This window comes from Osmerus mordax, chromosome 8 (genome assembly GCF_038355195.1).
Source record: "Osmerus mordax isolate fOsmMor3 chromosome 8, fOsmMor3.pri, whole genome shotgun sequence".
In the NCBI taxonomy this organism is placed as follows: domain Eukaryota; kingdom Metazoa; phylum Chordata; class Actinopteri; order Osmeriformes; family Osmeridae; genus Osmerus; species Osmerus mordax.
The window spans coordinates 13348735-13370358 of NC_090057.1; the positions used below are offsets into that span (position 1 = coordinate 13348735).

At 50.3% G+C, this 21624-nt stretch overlaps 3 protein-coding genes across 8 annotated transcripts in view; 1 reads left to right on the forward strand and 2 right to left on the reverse strand.

Moving 5' to 3' along the window:
* cep85l (centrosomal protein 85, like) overlaps positions 1–17321 on the forward strand; it is a 35277-nt gene extending 17956 nt beyond the window's left edge. For 4 of the 6 annotated variants that reach the window (XM_067241711.1, XM_067241713.1, XM_067241708.1 and 1 more), the window contains exons 3-13: positions 1120–1907; positions 8873–8958; positions 10500–10620; positions 11177–11362; positions 11903–12055; positions 12716–12870; positions 13047–13164; positions 13261–13311; positions 13402–13509; positions 14147–14330; positions 14516–17321. In XM_067241711.1, the coding sequence (XP_067097812.1) occupies positions 1120–1907; positions 8873–8958; positions 10500–10620; positions 11177–11362; positions 11903–12055; positions 12716–12870; positions 13047–13164; positions 13261–13311; positions 13402–13509; positions 14147–14330; positions 14516–14679 (2114 nt within the window). In that variant the 3' untranslated portion in view covers positions 14680–17321. The remainder of the gene's footprint in view (positions 1–1119; positions 1908–8872; positions 8959–10499; positions 10621–11176; positions 11363–11902; positions 12056–12715; positions 12871–13046; positions 13165–13260; positions 13312–13401; positions 13510–14146; positions 14331–14515) is intronic. The other 2 variants (XR_010877020.1, XM_067241710.1) reach the window with 2 other exon arrangements.
* pln1 (phospholamban 1) lies at positions 2252–4186 on the reverse strand. The gene is made up of 2 exons (XM_067241714.1): positions 3970–4186; positions 2252–3329 (listed from the first exon to the last, which is right to left on the reverse strand). Exons 1-2 carry the CDS (start codon positions 4125–4127, stop codon positions 3320–3322), a joined length of 168 nt encoding a protein of 55 aa, XP_067097815.1. The 5' UTR covers positions 4128–4186; the 3' UTR covers positions 2252–3319.
* Positions 17322–17427: 106 nt separating the features above from the next.
* On the reverse strand, positions 17428–21357 carry si:dkeyp-114g9.1 (uncharacterized protein LOC555399 homolog). The gene is made up of 8 exons (XM_067242180.1): positions 21091–21357; positions 20700–20979; positions 20430–20552; positions 19803–20060; positions 19020–19111; positions 18737–18918; positions 18347–18516; positions 17428–18222 (listed from the first exon to the last, which is right to left on the reverse strand). The coding sequence occupies exons 1-8, from the start codon at positions 21355–21357 to the stop codon at positions 18044–18046; spliced, it is 1551 nt and encodes a 516-aa protein (XP_067098281.1). The 3' UTR covers positions 17428–18043.
* Positions 21358–21624: the final 267 nt, after the last annotated feature.

Consider the following 21624-nt stretch of genomic DNA (forward strand, 5'->3'; position numbering starts at 1 on the left):
TGTCCCATGGCTACATCCATTATACATTCCTACCCTGTCCGGTTTGTGGTTGGTGAATGATTCGGATATGATACGGATCCATCAGGTCAAGCTGTAGACTCGTTACCGTTACAAAACAGATCTTGTCTGTCTACTGACCCTGTTGGTCAGTCATGTGAAACAATTAGCCAGCCTCCAGAGGGTGAATACGGTCAGACAGTGGGTAGAGAAGGGGGGGCTGGGCAGGGGGGGGGGATAGTTAGCTAGTCTGCTGGGGTTAGGGTTGGGGAGGTTTTGTGAGGGGGTAGGATCGAGGGAGAGTGTCGATAACTTTGTCTAGTATTCGATTTTGGGGTAGGTTTGGGCCAGTGTTGGTGGCCGGGGGGAGGGTGCGAAGGAGGAGGGGGGGAGGTGGGGGCGAGGCAGGGTTGGGGGGAGGGATAGGCCAGGGTTGGGGGGAGGGTTTGCCCCAGTTGGTCATAATAGACTACTTCCTGTTAGACTGAGAGGGGAACATTTGGGGAGGTGCGATGATGTGTAAACAACCTACTCTAATTGTTGGAATGACGGGTGATGATAGACAGACACTCACAGCCAATCAGCACTATATGCCCCGATGCTATCTGGCCAACCAGCACCTCGGTCTGGCAAAATGGATCTATACAGAACACACACTTACAACATACACAAACCCAGACTTCTTGTTTTCCTAAGAGTGTATCCCAAACTGCTGCATTGCAGAGTTATCTAGTTTAAATGAGATGCATGGAGACACATAGGGACTCTTTGATTTGTCTATTTATGGACCCGGAGCAGAATGGATATGGGCCAGTCATAATACACACACACACACACACACACACACACACACACACACACTGACCAACACCAAACACGCACCTCATCCCTGTACCCTATCCTTGCTGCTGTCCAATATCTTTAAATGTGTGTGTGTGTGTGTGGCCATTGTCAGGGAGGCAGCACTTCTCATTTATTAAAGAGTTCGTAGAGAAACGGCATATTCCAAATATACGTGTTGCCACCCACACAAACTGTTCCTCCTGCCGTTCCTCTCTCCTTCTCTCCCCAGTGTCTCTGTACTCCTGTCCTAACCTCTCTCTCTCCATCTCTCTCCTCCAGATCACTCCAGCTCCAGCACCACCCCCTCCTTCCAGCCCCTGCGCTCCGGGGGTGGCATCCCCACCGCCCACGTCATGCCCTCCCCCTCGCCCTCCTCCAGCTCCAAGCTCTGCGGCCCCTCCACGGGCGTGGCCAGCCCCTGGAGCTCCTCCTGCCAGTTGGCCGCCCCCAGCCCTCCGGATCCCTCTCTGGACATGCAGGACCCTCGTCCCGTCAGGCGCTGGTCCTCCCTGACCCGTCTCTCCGCCCCGGAAAAGACCTGCCCCTCGGGGAGGGCGAGCGGCTACCGCTACGACCCCCACGGCTCCCTGGACCGCGGCTTGCTGTACGGCTACCGCCAGGAGCCTCTAGGGGGCTCCACCACCACCATCACCACCGAGCCCTACCTTCCCCTCACCCAGGGCTTGCAGCTGCGCTCCCCGGGAGCGGACCCCCGCTATCGGTACGACCCGGCCCGGGGCTCCCCGCTGAAGCCCCGGAGTCTGGACCTGGGCTACGGTGTGTTAACCGAGAGCAGAGCTCCAGGGACAGGGGCGGCCGCCAGCCTGGTGCTGCCCAGCCAGAGAGGCCTGCCGCTGGGACACCAGGCTCCGGGAGGCTCCCCCATCCAGCCTGCCGTCCGGACCCAGATGTGGCTGAGTGAACAGATGGAGTACCGGCCCGATCCGGAGGCCTGCGCCGGCGCCGGCCCCGCGCGGAACGGACCGGAGACGGGAGGGGGGCTGTCGGCGTGGCAACAGGAGCAACAACAGAGGGAGAGGTTGCGGCAGGAAGCGGAGATAAACCAGGTGAGAGGGGAGGAAGGGAGGGAGGGAGGGAAGGAGGCATGGAAGAAAGATGGAGGGAAAGGGAGAGAGGGGAAGGTTGATAGCAGTCGAGATGTAGAACAGGCAGTTTGTGCCTCCTGGCAGCTCATACATGGGTCTCTGTCTCCCCCTTGTGGTGGAAGAGGTACATTACCTCTGGGACCTGCTAGAGCTCACTCACGTTCCTTCAGTGCCCCAAAAAATTGCTTTCCTCCAAAACATTGCAGTGTCCAATTATAAATGAACCACTTATTGGTATCAATGAAATATATTTGTGGTCCGCTGTTGAGTGGAGGTTTGTGACTGAATGAAAACAGACCAGGTCCTCACGTTGTAAATCTTAACTATGATCCAGTCTTTTTATTTGTTAGTGTCTTACAGCAATTGAGGAACGCAGAAAGATGGAAATGTCAAACTGTTGCTTCTGGGAATTGTAGTATTGCTGTAGTTTCAGAGTGGACTAGGGATGTGACTTCCTGCTTTATTGGAACAATATGTGAAGGGTGAGACACAGTTACCCATGAGCCTTTGTGTATTTTGCTTAAGTAAATTGGAATGGATAAATATGCATGGAATGCCCAACTGGATGAGAAAATAAGCAAAATGTTGTCTCTAAGTGGCTTTATGTCCACATACTTGGTTGTCTTTATGTAGAATTGAACTGGAAACACTAATAGTAGCTAACCCTAACAGTTAGCTACTGTTGTTACTGTTGGGGCTCTGTTGCTATTGGAGACAAATTCTCTCTGGTCCCATGAAATCCAAACTCCTGCGTTGTGGTGACATTGTTGTCTCAACCTTGATATATTCAGCCTAGCTTTAGCCTTATGTTCGGCAATATAGTAGTTTGATATCGTCAGCGTGTGTGACATCAGTGTGTGACGGACTGCACAAGGACATCAACATCAGTGTGTGTGACCCAAGGAATCATTCGATCATGTCCAAATCAGTGTGTGACATCAAAATGTGACATCACCGTGCGCTACAGCACAGAGAATTAGAATGTGTGACGTCATTGTGACAGGGTGATGCTGGCTTTGCATTAGCAATGTAGCAGTCATGCATGCCGTGTGTGCTAGCTAGCAGAAGATGATGAACTGCGTTGCTACTTATTGTCACACAGCTGTTTGAAACCCTGCAGCTCGAGACTCAGACGTTGTGTAATCTGTGCTCCTCCACTGTTCCATATGTGGGCTGAAGCTGATTACTGGTTATGCTAGTTGCAGCTACATCAAGGATATGACATCACTGGATGTGAGGTCACGGTTCGCACAAGCGTGACCAGGAAGTCGAGCAGCAGATTGAGACGGCATTGTGTCATTTGCATCCTGACGGGACGGTACTCTATGGGGCAGAAGATTGGTGGATGGATGGATAGATGGTCATTGGTTCAGCTACAGTGGTCTGTTTGGAGAAAGAAGGGGCCAATGAGACACCGACACACAAACATACACACACACATGCATACACACACACATGCATACACACACACAAACAAACATATATACATACATACACACACGCGCGCGCGCACACACACACACACACACACACTCAATAGTCAGGTTTTCCATTGCCAGTTTATTGAAGCAGTGTGTCAGTGGGCTGTTGACATTAGTTGTGTGGTTGCATGCAGGAGGAGAGCATGGATAACAGACAAACGGCAGTGGTGCCCCCTAGTGTTCAGCATCATACCAGCCTGGCTCTGTCATGGCCTCCACCCCCAGGCAGTGACAGAGGGGACCGTCCAGGCTCCTGTGTTAGCAGCTATGGTGTCGTTAGACCTGGACAGGTGCCTGGTTATCCATGCCTAGTGGGATTAACGCAGCTGTCTGATCTCACAGATACCCTTCAATTCAAACCACAATTTAGAATCTATTATTCTATAAACAGATCATCTCAATGCCCCCCCCCCCCACCCACGCGCACACACACCCCTCCTCCCCAATCAGCCCAACCTCCCAAAGATCCACCCTGGTTGCCCAGGACCCCAGCCCCTTCCACGTAGAGTACAATGCCCCCCCTTCCCCCCCGCCCCGCTCACATGAGCAGGACGATGATGTAGATGAGCAGCAGGCAGATGAGGATGAGGCAGAAGTTGACGAAGAGCTCCTGCATGTTCTGCCTGGCCTGCGGAGGAACCTCCACCGCCATGGACGCCCGCCTGAAGGCCGAGCGGGTCATGTGCTGCACCTTCTCCATGTGGTCTGGCTGCCGGGCTGGAGGGGGGGGGGTGGTTCACGTAGCGGGATGCTCGTAGCTGGGGGGCCGGGGGGGGTGGGGGGTGGGGGGGGGCGTAGGTGGTGAAGGCCTGTGGGGACGGCCTGGGCCACGTTCGCTGGCGAGAGAGCAGGTGCGGCAGCCCCCTCTAGTGGCGGCGGGAGGTCGGCGCAGGCGTGTCAGGGGAAGCGGGAGGGCCGAGGTGGAGTCTGGGGGGGGGGTGGAGGAGGAGGAGGTGAGGGAGGAGGACCAGAGATCTGGGTGACCTAGGGGGTTGGGACGAGGGGGGGTGGGGGGGGTTGGGGGACAGCAAATAGATGGACAGTTAGCACCGTCGAATTAATAAGCAAGGACACTCAGGCTGTGCCCCAGTCTGTATATGACAGACTATCTCTCCAGCTCCAGCTAAGTGCCCTGGGGGGTTAGGGTGCAGTTAAATGCCCCCCCCCTCCCCACCTACATACCCCAGCTACATACCTCCACTAGGAACCAGGAGGTATTCTTAGGCCTGACCTTTGCCTGTCTCACTGTGTGTGTTTGTGTGTTGAAGAGGATCTCTAGTATCCACTCCAGAGTAGGCCTGACCTGAGAGGCCATGAGGGGGGATTCTGGGTAATGGGGGTGAGGCTCAGGACCCACCCTTGTCACATGACCCGGGTCAGATTGATAACACACAGCGGCATCGCTGACCAGGAGGAAGGGCTTTCAGCACCACAGGCTCTAGAGGGCTGGGAGTCAAGTAGTGATAAGACACACACACACACACATATAGACACATACAGCCACGTCTGAGAATGATAAATTCATTAATCTCCCCCCTGGCAACTGTAACCCTGTCACCAAGCCCTCTGCTAGCCTCATGGTCAGTTAGGGTCATACTGGAGGCTGAAGGCGCCTGGCAACATACCGATGGACCACAGTCCCATGGGTGCGAACTGTGAGTCGAATCAAGTTCACCTTCATATACTTTCTGATAGCCCGGGTCAGGCAACAGACCCCAAGCTGGTTCAAACTAAGCTGTGTCTCTGGAAAGTTTCTCCCAAGATGGGCTTAATCTCCCCATCCCACCCCCACCCAACTGGCACTAATAAAGTTTAAATCAAGCATACTTAAGCTATTTGAAATGAAACCACTGACAGACATGAGGTATGAGGGGTGTGTTTGCTTTAAACCTCTGCAGTGTTTCTAAGAGGGAACTGCCAGAGGGAGTTACTGAACAGAACCTAAAAAGGAAGCATTTCGGAACAGAGGATTCCCCAGCCAATAATGTGAATGTTTTTGTTTCTAAACTGTCTCTTGGCAAACGTTGTGAGTGTGTGTGGGGTTAGGCGTTTAGAGGAGGGAGGTCTCAATTGAGCTTGGCCCCTCTGTTGAGCTTTCCATGATGGCATCAGCTAGCAATGTTTTGTGTGTGTGTGTGTGTGTGTGTGCGCGCGTGCGTGTTTTTCAGTGTTTTTTCCTGACCAGAGACAACATTAGTGCAGCCAAAGGCTAATGTCTCTGCCAGTACAAAACAAACCAAAACTGATGACAGGTCAATGGACAAGTGTTGGCTGGTTGGGGTGTGTATGTATACACGTGTGTGTGTGTGTTTTTGCCATGTCATTTTAGTCTACAGACTCTCTTTTGTTCATCACTCATTTCAGTCAATGCAAATTCCAGTTCTGTTCTGAATGCAAATGTATTCTAGTAAGCCAACAGCGCTGTTAGCTTTTTACACCAGTAATGTAGTTACCTCTTCCACTAAGTGTAAGTTTTGCATGTAACAGTATACCGTGCACTGAATGAGAATATTGGTTTAAAGAGGACGTAATTACATGCTAATGAAGTATGAAACATTGTAACACCAGTTGAAATCCTAACCAGTGTCTGTGGCTCGTCAGCATGTCCTCATCCTGTAGAGAGGAACACGGCTAAACTAACAGCCCGGGTGGCTGACTGGACCAGAAGAGGCTGCAGGGTTGGGGGGTTGTGGAGGGGCTAGTCTTACCTGCTTTAGAGGACAGGAGGTGGAGAGTTGGAGGAGGAAGGTGGAGAGGCTGCTTAATGCCTGCTGCTCCTGGCTTGGCTGCTGGCTTGATGGCTGGAGGTCTGCGATGGGCGAGCTGGTCCCAGAGTCCTGGTCTGGCTGTTGGTGAGGGTGAAGTACTGGTCTGGTCTGAAATGGTTTGGTCTGGTGTGGACTGCCTGTGTGTCAGGCGAGGTTCTGGTCTGGACCCAGACGCTGGGCGTAAGGCGTGGAAAACAAGAGGGGCGGAGAGAAAGAGGAACGGAGGGAGAGAGAGAGAGCGAAAGAGAGACAGCAGGAATGGGGCGGGAACAAAAGGATGGGGAGTGAAGGAGGAAAGGGATGTGCAAAATAAAAAAACAGGAGAGTCCCGAACGAGTTTTTTTTTTTTTTTTTTTGAATATCCGGAAACGATGTCTATCTTTGAGCTCACGTTGGATGAATGTTTGAGGGATAACAGTCGTGATACTGTTTTAATACTTTGGAGTCTGCAATAGTGAATTTGCATTTGTGTGTGAGAGAGTATGTGGCCTCTGTTACCTCAGACCAGCGTGTCGGCTCCAGTCGTTGGCGCAGGAAGACGGGGGCCTGATTCCGGCAGTGCCGCAGGATAGGGTTAGGGCCTGTCACCGGAGCGAGTGCAACAGGATAGCAAGGAGCTGGCTGAGAAACTGGTACACCTAAGAGGAGAAATGCAGGGGGGTCCAGGATCAGCATCACTACTGAGAAGGAAAATAAAGGAATTGGCCCGCTGTAGAAGGTGGCAGGGCTGGAACCGAGGACTGGAGGAGCGAGGGCCGTCACCAGAGAAGGGAGATTAGGACTGGAAAGACCTGGATTTACCAACTGAACCCCCCACGCCCACGCCCGAATGCCCGAATGCCCGCACCCCGCGGACACACGCTCCCCCACACACGCGCATACACACATACAGACTGCCCGAGCTGTCTTTGTCCCTGTCCTCCATGCTGTGCCATGGTAATCACAGACATAATCACCCTCTCTCTCTCTCTCTCTCTCTCTCTCTCTCTCTCTCTCTCTCTCTCTCTCTCTCTCACAAACACACACACACACTGTCATTAGTTAGCATGGCCGTCTCTGGAGTTGGGCTTGACCTTCTGCATTCTCAGCGTGTTTTATGGATAAAGCGGCCATGTATGTGTGTGTGTGTGTGTGTGTGTGGCAGATGATAAATATCTTCATATCTGAGACACACACACACCTCAGAGGAGAGACCGGTTATTAGAGTGCAGTAAAGTGAGTCTGGCGAGCAGGTTGGGAATACAGCAGGTTGATGTGACCTAGAGGGCTGTTTGAGAGGGCCCCACGTCCACACACTCACACATGCAGCTGAGATCAGCCGTGTGGGATGTGTGTGAGGGTGCAGTAGCAGGGCCTCAGTCTGTGGAGGAGGTGTTTTGTCTTCTGACACGGAGGGGAAGGTTCCAGATGTTCACAGTAGATGTCTTAGCTGGTCAGGAACGAAGGAGAAGCATGTAAGAAGATTCTGCCGGGGAGTTGAAGTTATCCGAGCACACACACACTCACTCACTCACACGCACTCACACTCGTTGGCTACCGACTGTCTGGCGACACCAGAATCCCACCCCACCCCCCCTCCTGCAATCCTCTCTATCTGCTCTCTTGACATATTTGAGCTTGTCTCTCTCTCTCACACACACACAGTGAGTGATTGGCATGGCTACGTTAGGTTTAGCACCAGGCTCAGGCAGAGCCGGTCACCATCTTTTCTAAAGCCTAAAACTGGCAGGTGCGTAGCCCTCTCTTTAAACCACACCCCTGGTAAGCTCTGTAGCCACGGCAACTGTGAACTGGTAAAAATACCTCGTCAATCAAAACCTCCGTCTCACACAGCCTCACTGCCCCCCCCCCCCCTCACACACAGATGATTGAAACCAGGTGTCGTGCACGTCGCTTGTCCCTAGATCCCTTCCACAGTCCAGCCTATTTATAACCCCCATTGTTGAGACCTGTTTTGTCGAGGCCTGTTTTGTTGACCTGTTTTGTCGAGGCCCGTTTGGTCGACCAAACTGTACGAAACGGATGCAAAGCACCCTCTCCGAATAGCTCAGGGTGGAAGAGTGTCTCCGGGAGCGTAAATGTGAATGCAGAAGCCTCCATTCGCCCCCCCCAAACCCCCCTGAGAGGACACCCTCTCCTGCCCCTGGCAGAGTGGCTGGGAGGACCTGTACATAGCCTGTAATGGAGGCTCTCAGCTGGGCTCTTAGAGGGGGTGTAGGGAGAGTTCTGGGAATGGCCTCCTCCATCTGGAAGCCTACAGATAAGCCCAATCACACACACGCACACACACACTCTCATAGAATCATAGACACACACACCCACACGTATACATTCTCACGCACAGCCCCATCTCACACACGTTGTCGCTCACACCATGCCGGCGCTGAAGGGACTCCTAGGAAAGGGGTAGTGGGGGTCGGAGGGGGGGTCGTGGAGATAAGCCTGATGTGACAGGGGGGGTGGGGGTGAATGAGTGAGGGTGGAGGCCTCAGCCACTGGGAGTGGGACAAGGATAGTCTCTGAGGGAGACCGGAACCTTCCATTCTCGCGGCATCCCTCGTTTTATATGCTAGACCCACCAAAGGAGAGGGGATGTTACGAGGGTAATGGTGATACCCCTGAAATGAGGGGTGATGACGCTGATGATGAACCCTGTGTTTTTGTGTTTCCCTTCCAGATGCTCGCGGGGACGTCGCTACCTGTCAACACTCTGGTGAAGATTAAAGAGGGTCTGCTGAGGCAGAGAGAGCTGGAGATCGACAGGTACTTACCCACACGCACATGGGTGCACACACACACACACACACAAATGTCAGTACACACACACACAAGCTAACTCACCTGCCGATGGGCCAAGCAGTGACCTTGAGCAGATTGTCAGTGTGACGGCAAGCAGCCATGCACACCACAAGTGTCCTCTTTCAGACTGTCATTAACTGTGTGTGTGTGTGCGCCATAGCCAGGGTGACCTACGGTTTTAGTGGAGGAAGTCCAGCCAGGTCTGCTGACAGGGAACATCACCCTGTCTCTTGGCCACTAGAACCAGGATTAACGTGACACACCAACAATGCTTTGAACTGCAGCTGTGTGTGTGGGGATGGGTGTGTGTGTGCGTGTTGGTGTGTGTGTAAATGAGACAACATGCTGGGCATCCGCCAGCAAATGAACAGTTTCCTGGTGTGACACAAGCAGTGAGAAACAACCAATAAGCTTGGTAACAGTTTTACAGTTGACACTCATCAGACAAACTACATCGGTTTCGTTAATGGACCCTAATAAATGGGAGCTACACAACTACACACCCTCACACACACACACACACACACACACACACACTCTGGCACAAGCACATAGCCACCCTCTTACACTGCATTTAGTATTCTGAGATTTATTCTGTAGCATTTATCAGCACTCGTTTATTTCTGTCGGCAGAAAAGCCAGCCCATAGCAAAGAAGCACGCACACACACATTACCAAATCATAATAAATGTGACATTTTACTGGGGTAAATTCTATGCGTCATCCATTTTCTGTGCATGGGCAGATGGATGGTACTTCTACAGACACACAAACACACACACAGACACACACGCACACACACAAAGTCCTCTGGAGAGATATTAAAGTGGTGGCAGAACAGCAGCCTTCATCTGTCAGTTCACTAGAATTGTAGGACTCAGGACATAGTAGCCAAGCTCAGTGCCTGTTCAGAAGTGAGTCTGTGGAGATACAGGCAGCAAGATTTGTTCTAGCCTGTCCACTAGTGTTGAATCATATAATGAATAACACAGAAGGCCATCAGACAGAAGCAGTAGATTGCTGTTCAAGAGTCAATTAGGTTTCCTCACCGTGATCACCAGACAGAAACAGCAGATAGTCTATTCGAGTGTAATCAGTTCTCTGTGTTCACCAGACCGAAGCAGAGATGGCCTATCCCAGAGTCACAGGGATGTTGGCTGTTTACCAATCCACGTTTTTCTCCATTCTTGTGTTCTTGCGAACTCGTTTGACGTAATCTTTCATTGCCCAAGAACGGTTCCAATCCAAAGAACACAAGTCACCAAGAACGCCCAAAATACCCGCAAGTGTTCATGATTCACCCCTTTTATTGAGGATGCAGAGAACGCATCTGATTTCCCAGAAGTCCTTGCAAGAACACACGCATCTCAAATCGTTCTCTGTCCTCGCTGTCTTGCAAGACCGTTCTCGCTAGACGCTTGGCAAGAACGTTCTTCTCAAGAACACAAGTACGTTCCTAGCGTTCTTCGGATTGATAAACGGCCGTTATCTCTTTGTGCTTCCAGGCAGAAGCAGCAGATCTTGCAGCTGCATGCGCGGATCAGGGAGAACGAGCTGAGAGCCCAGCAGGTCCTCCAGAGCCAGAGAGGGCGCTGTGATGAGCCCTACCTGCTGAAAACCACCAAGGTAAACCGACCAGAGGAACAGCCAATGAGTTATTACATTTAGCAGACGCTCCTATCCAGAGTGACTTACAGTAATTACAGGGGCATTCCCTCAAGGCAAGTAGGGTGAAGTGCCTTGCCCAAGGACACAATGTCATTTGACACGCCGGGAATCAAACCGGCAACCTTCTGATTAATAGCCCGTCCCTAACCGCTCAGCCATCTGACTGTCTTACACTGGGAGGCTCCATCATCCTGTGTCATTCTATAGAAACACATGAAAACACTTTTTTCTTTTTGAAACTTCACTTCTTTCCGAAGGAAGAACTGTAGTTCTTTTTATGTTGTGTATTCTACTTAACACACTGTAAACCAACACTATACCTTCCCAGTCCTAGCCCACTACTAATATACTACTAACTGGGTTGTATTGTTGTTTATTATTTATCTACAGTATATTTGTGTTAGCGCAGAGTAGTTTATGGTTTGAGTGTCTTCTCACCTCAGAACACTATTTAATGCTTTTGACTGGTCATCTTCAGACACAACACTATCTAATGCCTCTGATTGGTCATCAGCAGGAGCCGTCATACGACATGCCGCTGGTCCCGCCCCTGCAGGTGTCTGATAGGCCGCTGTGCTGTGAGGGGGGGGAGCTTGGCAGGAAGCTGGCGGCCGCGGAGCTGGAGGTCATCCACCTCAATGAGTTCCTGAAGCAAAATGCCCAGAAGTACGCAGAGGACATCAAGAAGCTGGAGGAAAAGGTACCATACCTGTACTACAGACCTCATTCTGACCTGTACTACAGACCTCATTCTGACCTGTACTACAGACCTCATTCTGACCTGTACTACAGACCTCATTCTGATCTGTACTACAGACCTCACACTGACCTGTACTACAGACCTCATACTGACCTGTACAGACCTCATTCTGACCTGTACTACAGACCTCATACTGACCTGTACTACATACCTCATTCTGACCTGTACTACAGACCTCATTCTGACCTGTACTACAGACCTCATACTGACCTGTACTACAGACCTCATTCTGACCTGTACTACAGACCTCATTCTGATCTGTACTACAGACCTCACACTGACCTGTACTACAGACCTCATTCTGACCTGTACTACAGACCTCATACTGACCTGTACTACAGACCTCATACTGACCTGTACTACAGACCTCATTCTGACCTGTACTACAGACCTCATTCTGATCTGTACTACAGACCTCACACTGACCTGTACTACAGACCTGTTACTGACCCCTCTACGTGTGTACATTCTGCCCCCCAGATGAAGACTCGTGATCGCTACATCAGCAGCCTGAAGAAGAAGTGCCAGCGTGAGAGTGAGCAGAACCAGGAGAAGCAGCAGCGCATCGAGACCCTGGAGAAATACCTGGCCGACCTGCCGTCCCTGGACGAGGTCCAGACACAGGCCCAGCAGGTACACACACGCTGTCACACACTGGCACATACACACTCACACACGCTGACACAGACACACTGACACACACCAACACTGTCAAACACACACACTGTCACACACAGACACTGTCACACACACGCACACACACACACACAGCACAGAAACTACACATGCTTGCATGCAAACACGCACACAAACTAATGACGCTTGGATGAAAACACTCCACACATACACATAAACTACATAGGCTGGCATACAAACACACACACACCTCTGATGTGAACAGATGGTGTACAGCAGCCTGATTGGATCAGACGGTTGTTTAACTCCACTGGCTGTTAAACTCTTCAGCACAGATTTTTTCTCCTCTTTCTCTCGGCATGATAATTTGATTGAATACTCAATCAGTTTAATTTACCTGCAGATAGTAATTAATTTGTTGGCATGGTGGTGTGGTATGCAATCTGACCACCAGATGTCGATAGTAATCAGCAGGTGTGGGAATAAAGACACACACAGTTTAGGCGTGTTGAGTGGAGTGTGTGTTTGCATACTTCTGTTGCACTTTCTATATGCACTATTGGTCGGTCGCTTTGGATAAAAGTGTCTACTAAATGAGGTAACTGTAAATACTAACGTCCCTGTGTGTGTGTGTGTGTGTGTGTGTGTGCGCTCTAGCTGGAGGAGGTCCAGAAGAAGGCGGAGGGTCTGCAGGAGCAGGCGAGCCGCCTGGAGCAGAGCCTGGAGGAGGAGCGGAGCCTGCTGCGGGAGAAGGAGGCGCTCATGGAGACCCAGGGGAGGAGGGAGAGGGAGCTGATGGCTGCCGTTCACAGGTAGGAGCGCCCCCTGCCGCACTGTCCGGTTACTTGAAAATGTGCTCTTTAAAACGTTTCATGGACCGGTCTTTCATGGCCGGCGAAGAAGTATTTCAAGGCGTGTGAATAGGTACGAAGTATTGTCAGGTTTTAATACGTCGGGGGTGCTTGATGTGTGTCACTGTGCGGCCCAGTCTGCAGGCCAAGGTGGAGCAGTGTCTGGAAGACGGTGTGCGGCTTCCCATGATGGACCTGAAGCAGCTGGAAGCAGAGAACAGTAGACTTGTAGAGCAGCAGGAGCAGAGCAGCAAGGTTAGACACACACACACACAATCTTTTGAGGGTTTCTCAGTGAGAGGTGTATGTGTGGTGCTAGATGCTGATGGGGTCTCTGTGATTCTCCTCTAGCTGATAGCCAATCAGAAGAAGCAGATAGAGGAGCTGACCCTGGAGCTGATGGTAAGACTACTTACACACGCAAACACACACGTAACCTTGGACAGTGGCCCCCAAAACTGTAGTTTACCTGAATTGTGTGTGTGTGTCCAGGCAGCAGAAAGGAAACTACAACAGGAGAGGAGATTATCTGAAGAGCTCCAGTGTCAGCTACAGGAGAAGGAGGAGGACCTGACCTCCCTCTCCAGAACCCTGCAGGAGGTATGCTACCCTGCACACACTACCCTGCACACACACTGCACAACCCTGCACACACACTGCACCCCACTACACACACACTCCACTCCACTATACCCAATTAGAATTCCGTTTCATTTTTAATCTTGCGGTCTCAAGGTAAAGTACATGAGATGTGTCAAGAGCTGAACTTGTGCATGTTTGAGCCTGTCACACGGCGAGCGCGCGTGCGTGTCTTTGAATGGAGGATGTCGAGCGTTTCTAGCACATCGAGATGAGCGCTTACACACCCTCTCTTTCACTTAAACACGCGCAGAGCCTAGCCCGGGCACCATGCATTATCTAGCTGACAGGGACACAAGAGGCAATTATCAGGTCTGCCTGGGAGAGCATGGGGGGTGGAGGGAGGAGAGCATGGTGGGGGGTGGGGGGGGGGGGGGGTGCAGGAAAAGAGGATGGATGAAGGGGGAGCAAGCAATGGACAGATGAAGGAGGAAGTGACTAGCTATATAACTGGTTATTAAATGACTAACGGACCTAGAAAGCTGAATGCTCTTTAACTGTACCCTATCTTTGTGGCCTGTAGCACTGAGCTGGAAAGGATACTATGTGTGTGGTGGTGTTGGTGCGGTTTATCAGTATGTGAATGTCCCTGTCGCAGAACCAGAGGCAGGTGGAGGAAGGGGTGTTGGTGCGCCCGGCGTCCGGGAGCCAGGGGACCGAGGCTGGGCCCCTGCTCAGGGAGATGTCCTTGTGTCTGCTGGACCTCCAGGCCCTCTGCAGCATCCTCACCCAGAGGGCCCAGGGCAAGGAGCCCAACCTAGCACTGTTACTGGGCATCAAGTGTGAGTACACACACATCCACACACACACAAGAAAGAGAGGCTTTCCAGACTGTCAAGACCCCTGCAGCTCCACTGAATACATTCACTGGGACTGCAGAAGGAACTGTCCCCACACACACACAGTTTGTTGCTAGCTACGAGTCTGTGTGCTATCGTCATGCTAACCGCTCTCTCTCTCTCTCCAGCGATGAGCGTGTCGGGGGAGGAGAACGACAACGTGGGTCTGGAGGAGGGGCTGAAGTCCAAGCTGTCCGAGGTGGGACAGCTGCGGAAGGACGTGGACGCCCTGAGGACGGCCATCTCTGACCGCTACGCGCAGGACATGGGGGACAACTGTGTGACGCAGTGACGCGCCCCTCGCCGACAGGGGGCGCTGCCGCCACACGCGCGCTCCCTCTCTCTCTCTCCCCTCCCGAGGCACCACCCTTCCTCCGCCTCTCTCTCTCCTCGTCCAAAGAACTCTGGCACAGACCTGGAAGTCTGGTTCTATAAAGGGAAAAAGAAACTAGGTACCAAGACTTTGTGTATGTGTGTGTCTACACCCAGGCGTGTGTGGAAGTATGTATCGGGAGTTTTTCCCCCACCCTCCCCATTCTATGAGATGGAGCGACACAGTCTTCAGCTATTTGAATGTAGGGCTAAGCTGTGAATCGGGTTACCATGGCAGCGTCAGTCATCTGACCTCACCGCGCTTCCTGTATGTCCACCGCTGGACGAAACTCTTGTTGGATCACGGACCTGTCTCGGAGTGGACAGACTTGTTCATTCGAACCCTGGCTCTCCTGTGTGCGCTCACACCGAAGTGTGTTGATATGTGTGTTTTCTTTTTTTAGACGCTCGCTGCCCAAGCCCCTCCCACAAAATCCCAGCCAGTAGGAAATGACTCTGCTGCTCCGTCAAGTGCCTTTCTGTCTGACAGAGATCCCACAAATCAGAATCTTCCTCCCTAAAACGTCGCCTACTGAAACATGTTGTCAAATCACATCCCCCCCCTAATAAGCCCCGCCTCCCCGCCCTCTGCTATTGATCGCTGGTCGACAGTGTGGAGTGACTCAGCCTTTCTCAACATGACTGTCTGTACATTAACTTCCTCTCTCCCCCCTTGCTTCCTGTTTAGACCTTTCTGATGTCATCAGATTGTGTGTGTGTGTGTGTGTGTACCTGAGTGGGTGTATGAAGTGTGCTTTGTGACTGGAGTGCAGGGCGTCTTAAAAGGGGGGGGGTGGGGGTCATGATTCTGGTGTTTTAAATTCCTGGCAACACCCCTGCTGTACTGTTAAGTGAAATGTGGAGCCCCTGTTATGATCTCATACATAGGAAACTGCAGTAGATCTGGGTGTTGCTCGTCCCTCGGGGGAGACCACCATCGGATGCTTAGTAAGCTGCTGCTTGACAAGCAATATTACTGGACTCTGTTAAAAACCAGGTTAGGAACTAACCTTCAGGTAACATTCAGGGGTCTTCTCAACCAAAACAGCTATTCAGGAACCAATGACAGGACTGACCATAGCATATCGCTGTCACCGGTCTCCAAGACTATAACTGAACAGAGAAACATACAATATATACACATGTAGAAGCACAGATAGGCCTTGACGTTAGGTCAGGTAGCATGTAGATCTAACTCAACAGGTTTGTATGTATGTGTTCACCGGGATGACCCAGGTGCAGAAGGTTCTCGAAATATCTTTGCTCTAGATGAGTGGCCCAGCAGCCTTATAGTTCCAGCGCTTCTTTAAATCTGTGGATGTCGCCCTATCACTTTACCCCATCGCCCCTCCTCCCACGGCGACCAGAGAGAAATACTGATCTCTAGTCTTCTACCAGAATTAACCATGGGAACCAGTCATGACAACCAGCACAGCACTCGTTTTCTATCGGGTCATAAACTCTTTTGAATTCCAACTTTAGATACTGTATATACAAAAAAAGGGGGGGGGGGGGGGGGTGGAAGTCTTTATAGCCTGGTGTTTTAAAAGTAGCCTTTGTTTTGTAAAAAAAAAAAGTACATTGTGTTTTCGCATGGACTATGTTTGTCATGATGAGCATGGTTAGAAACCCTCCCTCAATTATTAACCAGTTATGCTGAGAAAGAGGCAGATTTGATAAGTTAATGGTGGGATAGCATTATAATTGAGGTATTCTCTATGCAACTATGGCACCCACCAGCACATTACATTCAGTAATGATTCAGATTAGAATGTAATCCTTCTCCCGTGCCTTTCATATCTATGCAGTAGAAGTCTGCTTCCCATTGTGGATTGTATAGTCTGGACTAGAGCAGCATATTAAAGTATGAAGAGTCCTGCTGACACTGTAAATTGTACAGTTTTTGTTTTTTTTTTTATGGCCATCATAAAGCCATAGGCACAAACAATGCATTGGCATGTCCACTCAGGTATAAGCTGAAGTGGCTGTCGTACCTGGTAGGAAACCTGGCAGATGATTGTACCGTAGATGCTCAGATGAACTGGACAACTAAGAATCGCTGCTGAAGCTAAACCAAGTTATGTGGCGACAAGAAGAGGTTCACATTTGAGGCAAAACATTAACATTCTAGTAAGAAAAGCTTGGACACTTTTGCATATGTCACAATGTTGAGCTTGAAATATGAAAGTGTACAGCTATTATTGATTTCCATTTATCCTCCATGTAGAGGTCTAGAGTGAGAACTTTTCTGAAGACTGTATAAAAGGGAAATGTGTCAGTGTGTAACAGACGCGTCTAAAAAGGGAGAAAGCATGGTTGTCTTGGCTGGTTCTCTCTACGATACAAGCTGCTGGCTGGCCTCCAGACTGCGTAGGAATCTGGTTTCATAAATTATAATATTGTTCGAAGCTTTTTAGTTTTGCAGCTAGAATTTATGAATGCCAAAGGTCTATTTATATATATAAAATGTTCCTAAAAGTATTAACAAGTATTTTTCCATTTTCAAGAAGGGGTTTGAGCTCAAGTATTTGTACAGATGATAAATAAAATATTTTTCTAGGATTGTTTGTGTGTGTGTACGTACACATTTCTACATCTCCCACCCCAATTAGCCCAACCCCCCCTCCATCCCGATCACCCATCACCAATGGGACCAATCTCTCCAGTTAGAGAAGTGTTTTATTGGTTCCACTAGCAGCAATGCAGGTCCCCAGACCTCAATCTTAATTAGCCTCCAGCAAACTTGGAGGTTAACATTGATTTACTGTCACAAATGCAGTCTGATTACGTTAATATGGATACAGATCAATAAACAAAACACAAGCTCCCAAACACTGGCATATTAAAAAAGGGATCTAGAAAAATCTTTAGAAAGGTTCTTACATTATAGGGAGGTACACAGTCTATTACACTCTAATAATGACAATTTGGTGTCAAGTCCACTTTCCAAAAAGTTTTCTAAAAAACTGCCCAACATTGAAGTAGATCTAGATAATAGATAAAAACACTAGTTTAAAAAAATAAATAAGGGTTTTAAAAAGTGAGTGCATCAAGTCCAGTTATAAAAATCTAAAAAAGTATTTTAACCGTCTACTGGGCATGCCAAGGGCCACAGTGTAGCTCAATGCATTAGCTCATTAGCTAGCTCCCCTGGGAGTTACCAGGCCTAGAGCAAGAACGTCCATCTCTGAAGCAGCCAAAGTGGCCCAGATTGAGGATACCTCCAACATGAGGTCATGGTTTGACCTGGCAGTAGTTCAGCGGGCAGACGTTCCACCAGCAGGCTAGCTAGCTTGTTCCAGACTGTGTCCAGGGTTGAGGCAGCGGTAGCAGGCCAGGCCAGCCTGAGCATACTGCAGGACCAGGCCTTTCACAGCCTCTAGGTACAGCTGCTGGCCAGAGTTCAGGTACAGCCACACCACCCTGCTCAGCTGGGCCGACACAGAGTCCCCATGGAGGCTGTCTGTGGGGAGAACGAGGAAGTGTCAGTATAACCCATGTGTACACATGCACACCAACCTTTACAGGATGGAGCTTCAATCAAAATCAACGATCCCCCTCACTTGGTTTTGTGGCGGTGTCGTTACCTTGTGGTATCTTGTGGTGGTACTCCAGCAGGCTGTTGAGGGGTTCTGGCAGCAGCTGTTGAACCCAGACGTTCTCCTCCAGGTGGATCCAGTCATGGACCAGCCTCTTCCTCTGGAGGAAGCCCTGGACATGGTTCAGGTACACCGAGTTACCCGACACCATGTACAACCTAGAGAGTACGGGGTCACATGGATAAACAGTTTGATTCCGGCCAAATGACATGCCGCCTGACAAACGGTTACATCCTTATTCATTACCACAACAAAAACATACTGTGAGGTTCCCAGTGCTGTTCCTGAACAATTACTGGAAGACTGAAGGGAATCATACATGCATAAAACATATATAAAAGGGGTACCATAGTATGGGAGTGTTCCTGTGAATCTTACTTGTAGTAGGGCAGGCTCTCAATCATCCTCCAGTTGACATAGTTGGCAGCAGTCTCCTCCAGGGTGCAAACCCGGGTCATCTGGACCTTGGCAACCTGCCAGAACCTCTGGTGCTCCACCACCTTGTCCTGCAGCTCTCGGCGTAACACCAAGTACACTCCATCCAGGGTGTCCTCATACACCTGCAGCGCGCACACACACACACACACAGACAGAGAAGCTGTACAGCTAGATTCCATCAATGGTAACTTAAGAGTTGTTGGTTTGTTGCCAGTTTTTTTACCTTCCTGCGTTTAAGACGACCCCAGTCACGGCCAAGGATCCAGGCAACCAGAGACCTGCACATGGAGAAGTAGCCTTCCACTGACTGGATACCTTGGAAAGGGACGGGCGGAGAGGGAGAGAGAAAAGATCGGAGAATACAAGAGTAAGATGGTAGAGAAAAGAGGGTTGACATGAAAGAGGAGCCAGCAGCTCTTCAGAGCACCATGCTGGGCCTGTGGATCATCGGTGGCTTTGTAGTCTTTGTAGAAGGGTTGTCATCAGACTACAGACAGGCAGAGCAGTCAAGCACTGCTCCACAGGGGTCGAGGTTATATATAGGTTAGACTACTAGTTCACAATACAACCATGGAAGAGGTACAGAGGGGTTACAGGGATTACTCTGGTAGCAGTTTCATTAATCTGAAATTGTCTGCCCAAGTCTGTACACCTGGGCTACATTCATGACTCAGCATTACGACCCCTTTTGTTTTCAACTGGTAGGCATTTGTATAAAGAAATATCAAAGCAAATAGTTGAATCAAATAACAGCATGCCACTCATCTTCACGGGGCACTAACCCATTTTGTACAGACTCATGTGGAAAGCTCTGAAGCGCCTGGAGTAAAGTTCCACCAACTAACTTCTAAGTGGCATCGACAGTTCACACACACTCCTAGGCTTTTTCCCCAGTCTGCTTTTTTTGGCAGCAAAGAAGTTTGGGAGAGCTCTCCAGATTGGTCAACTGAAAATACATAATCCCACGGTCAAACAAGCCTGCTCTCCCAAATGCCCAGCTACTTACCCAGAGTCTCGTCTCCATGCGCTAGTCTGCCCCTCCAGTAGTCAGCTGTAATTGGATGGAGCGAAGCCAGGTACCTGACGTCACACAGGGTCCCGCCCCAGGTCGCCACCTTAGTCTTGTTGTGACGTCGCCATTGGAGGAAGACCGAGCGGAGCTGGCGGTCAAAGGGTGGGGGCTGACGGAACAACCAATAGGAGAAGAGCCACTGGAATCGGCACTGAGTATACTGGTGGAAAAGGGTCTCCAGTTCTGTATGATCTGGGGAAGAAAATTGTGAATATTTGTTGATTCAACTGATATCATCCATACTACAGCAACCTCTGAACCCAGGAAACCAACGTGAGTGAGGCAACAGACTGATGAGGTTAATGCAGAAGCGCAACTAGTCCCAGCATCCCTGATGCTCCTCCGCTGCAGGGAGAGGTGCCAGAGCTCCCCTCATGTTGGATTACAGAGCCCATCTTTATCCTGCACGGGTCCAGTCATGCTGCGTCTTCGTCCACACTCAATATGATAGGAATCTACTTCAATATAATGTATCAACTCCCAATATTACAGGAAAATAACTGTGTGGAAATGTTTCAGATGCAGTTTCCGTGTGTGTGTGGGTGTGTGATATTAACCCACCATGGCAGTGTTGCTTGTTGAGAACATGCTGATAGACCCGGGCAAGGCCTCCATGTTGTTCCACAGCCAGATCATGGAGCTCCTTCCACTCAAACTTCATTAATTCATCCTCTTCGTCCTTATCTGGATATACAAAACATTGCTGGGGTACATGGCAACAATGCACCAAAAAAAACCTTCCTTCAAAATATTAACTACCAGAATAGCCCCAGGACCCACTAAAGTTTGATCAGTGGGAAGAAGTCAACCTGAACACAAGACATGAGTCACCTTTGACTTTTTCCTCCAGTACATCCGCCTCCAACCCCCACAGTTCCTGGATGTCGGCCGAAGGCAGCCTCACGGAGGGCAGCGGCACGGTCGCCTCCACGACTAGCCACTGGGTCCAGTACCGCTGTGGCGGAAAAGGAACCTCAGCGAACAGCCGCTCCTGCATTGAACGGTTGCAGTGTAGGTTCCTGAATAGCGTCCGCCACATAAAGAGCATGCGGAACGCGGCCTTGGCCGTTATTGAGCACGTAGCTGTGGCAAACTGGACCCCGAACGACACCTGGCAACAACATAACTCAATGCACGCGAGTTCATAATTTCCGATATTACACCACAAACCAGTGGCCCCCCATGTTTTATGTTGCTGACTTTTTACTGCCACATTACCTACCTGGAAGTGTTTTTTCCAGAGCGAGTTGCAGGAACAGACTCGGAAGAGGGTTCGACACGTGCTCCCCACACGCAGCAGAGAAGTTGGGTCAAGCTTACGCAGGATAAAGATGAAGATCTCTTCGCTCAAGTTCATCATCCCGATATCTGAGCCTCCACTCGTGTACTCCCACCGCTTGTTATCTTCTCCTGCCTCTTCCGAGATCGCGGACATGAGAGAGAACTTTTCCTGCAACTCGTCCTCCCAGCTGACGTCGTCCAGTTCCATGTTTGGCTGGTGCTACCAGTTGCCATGATGGAGAGCAGGTTATCATGTTGGAACGTTCCATTGTGTTCTAGTGGGGGGAAGTTGACAGGGCACACCCTGACACACCTGGGCTACGAATGAGAACCTTGATTTAGGTGTCGTTACGCTCAAGGTGGTGGAGTAAAATATAGTCTACATGCGGGAAGGTCGGAACAATCCAATAAGGGTTAGGTTATAACTATCTTATAGTAGCTAATTGACAGCAGAGGTGTAAGTTGTTGTTGCAAT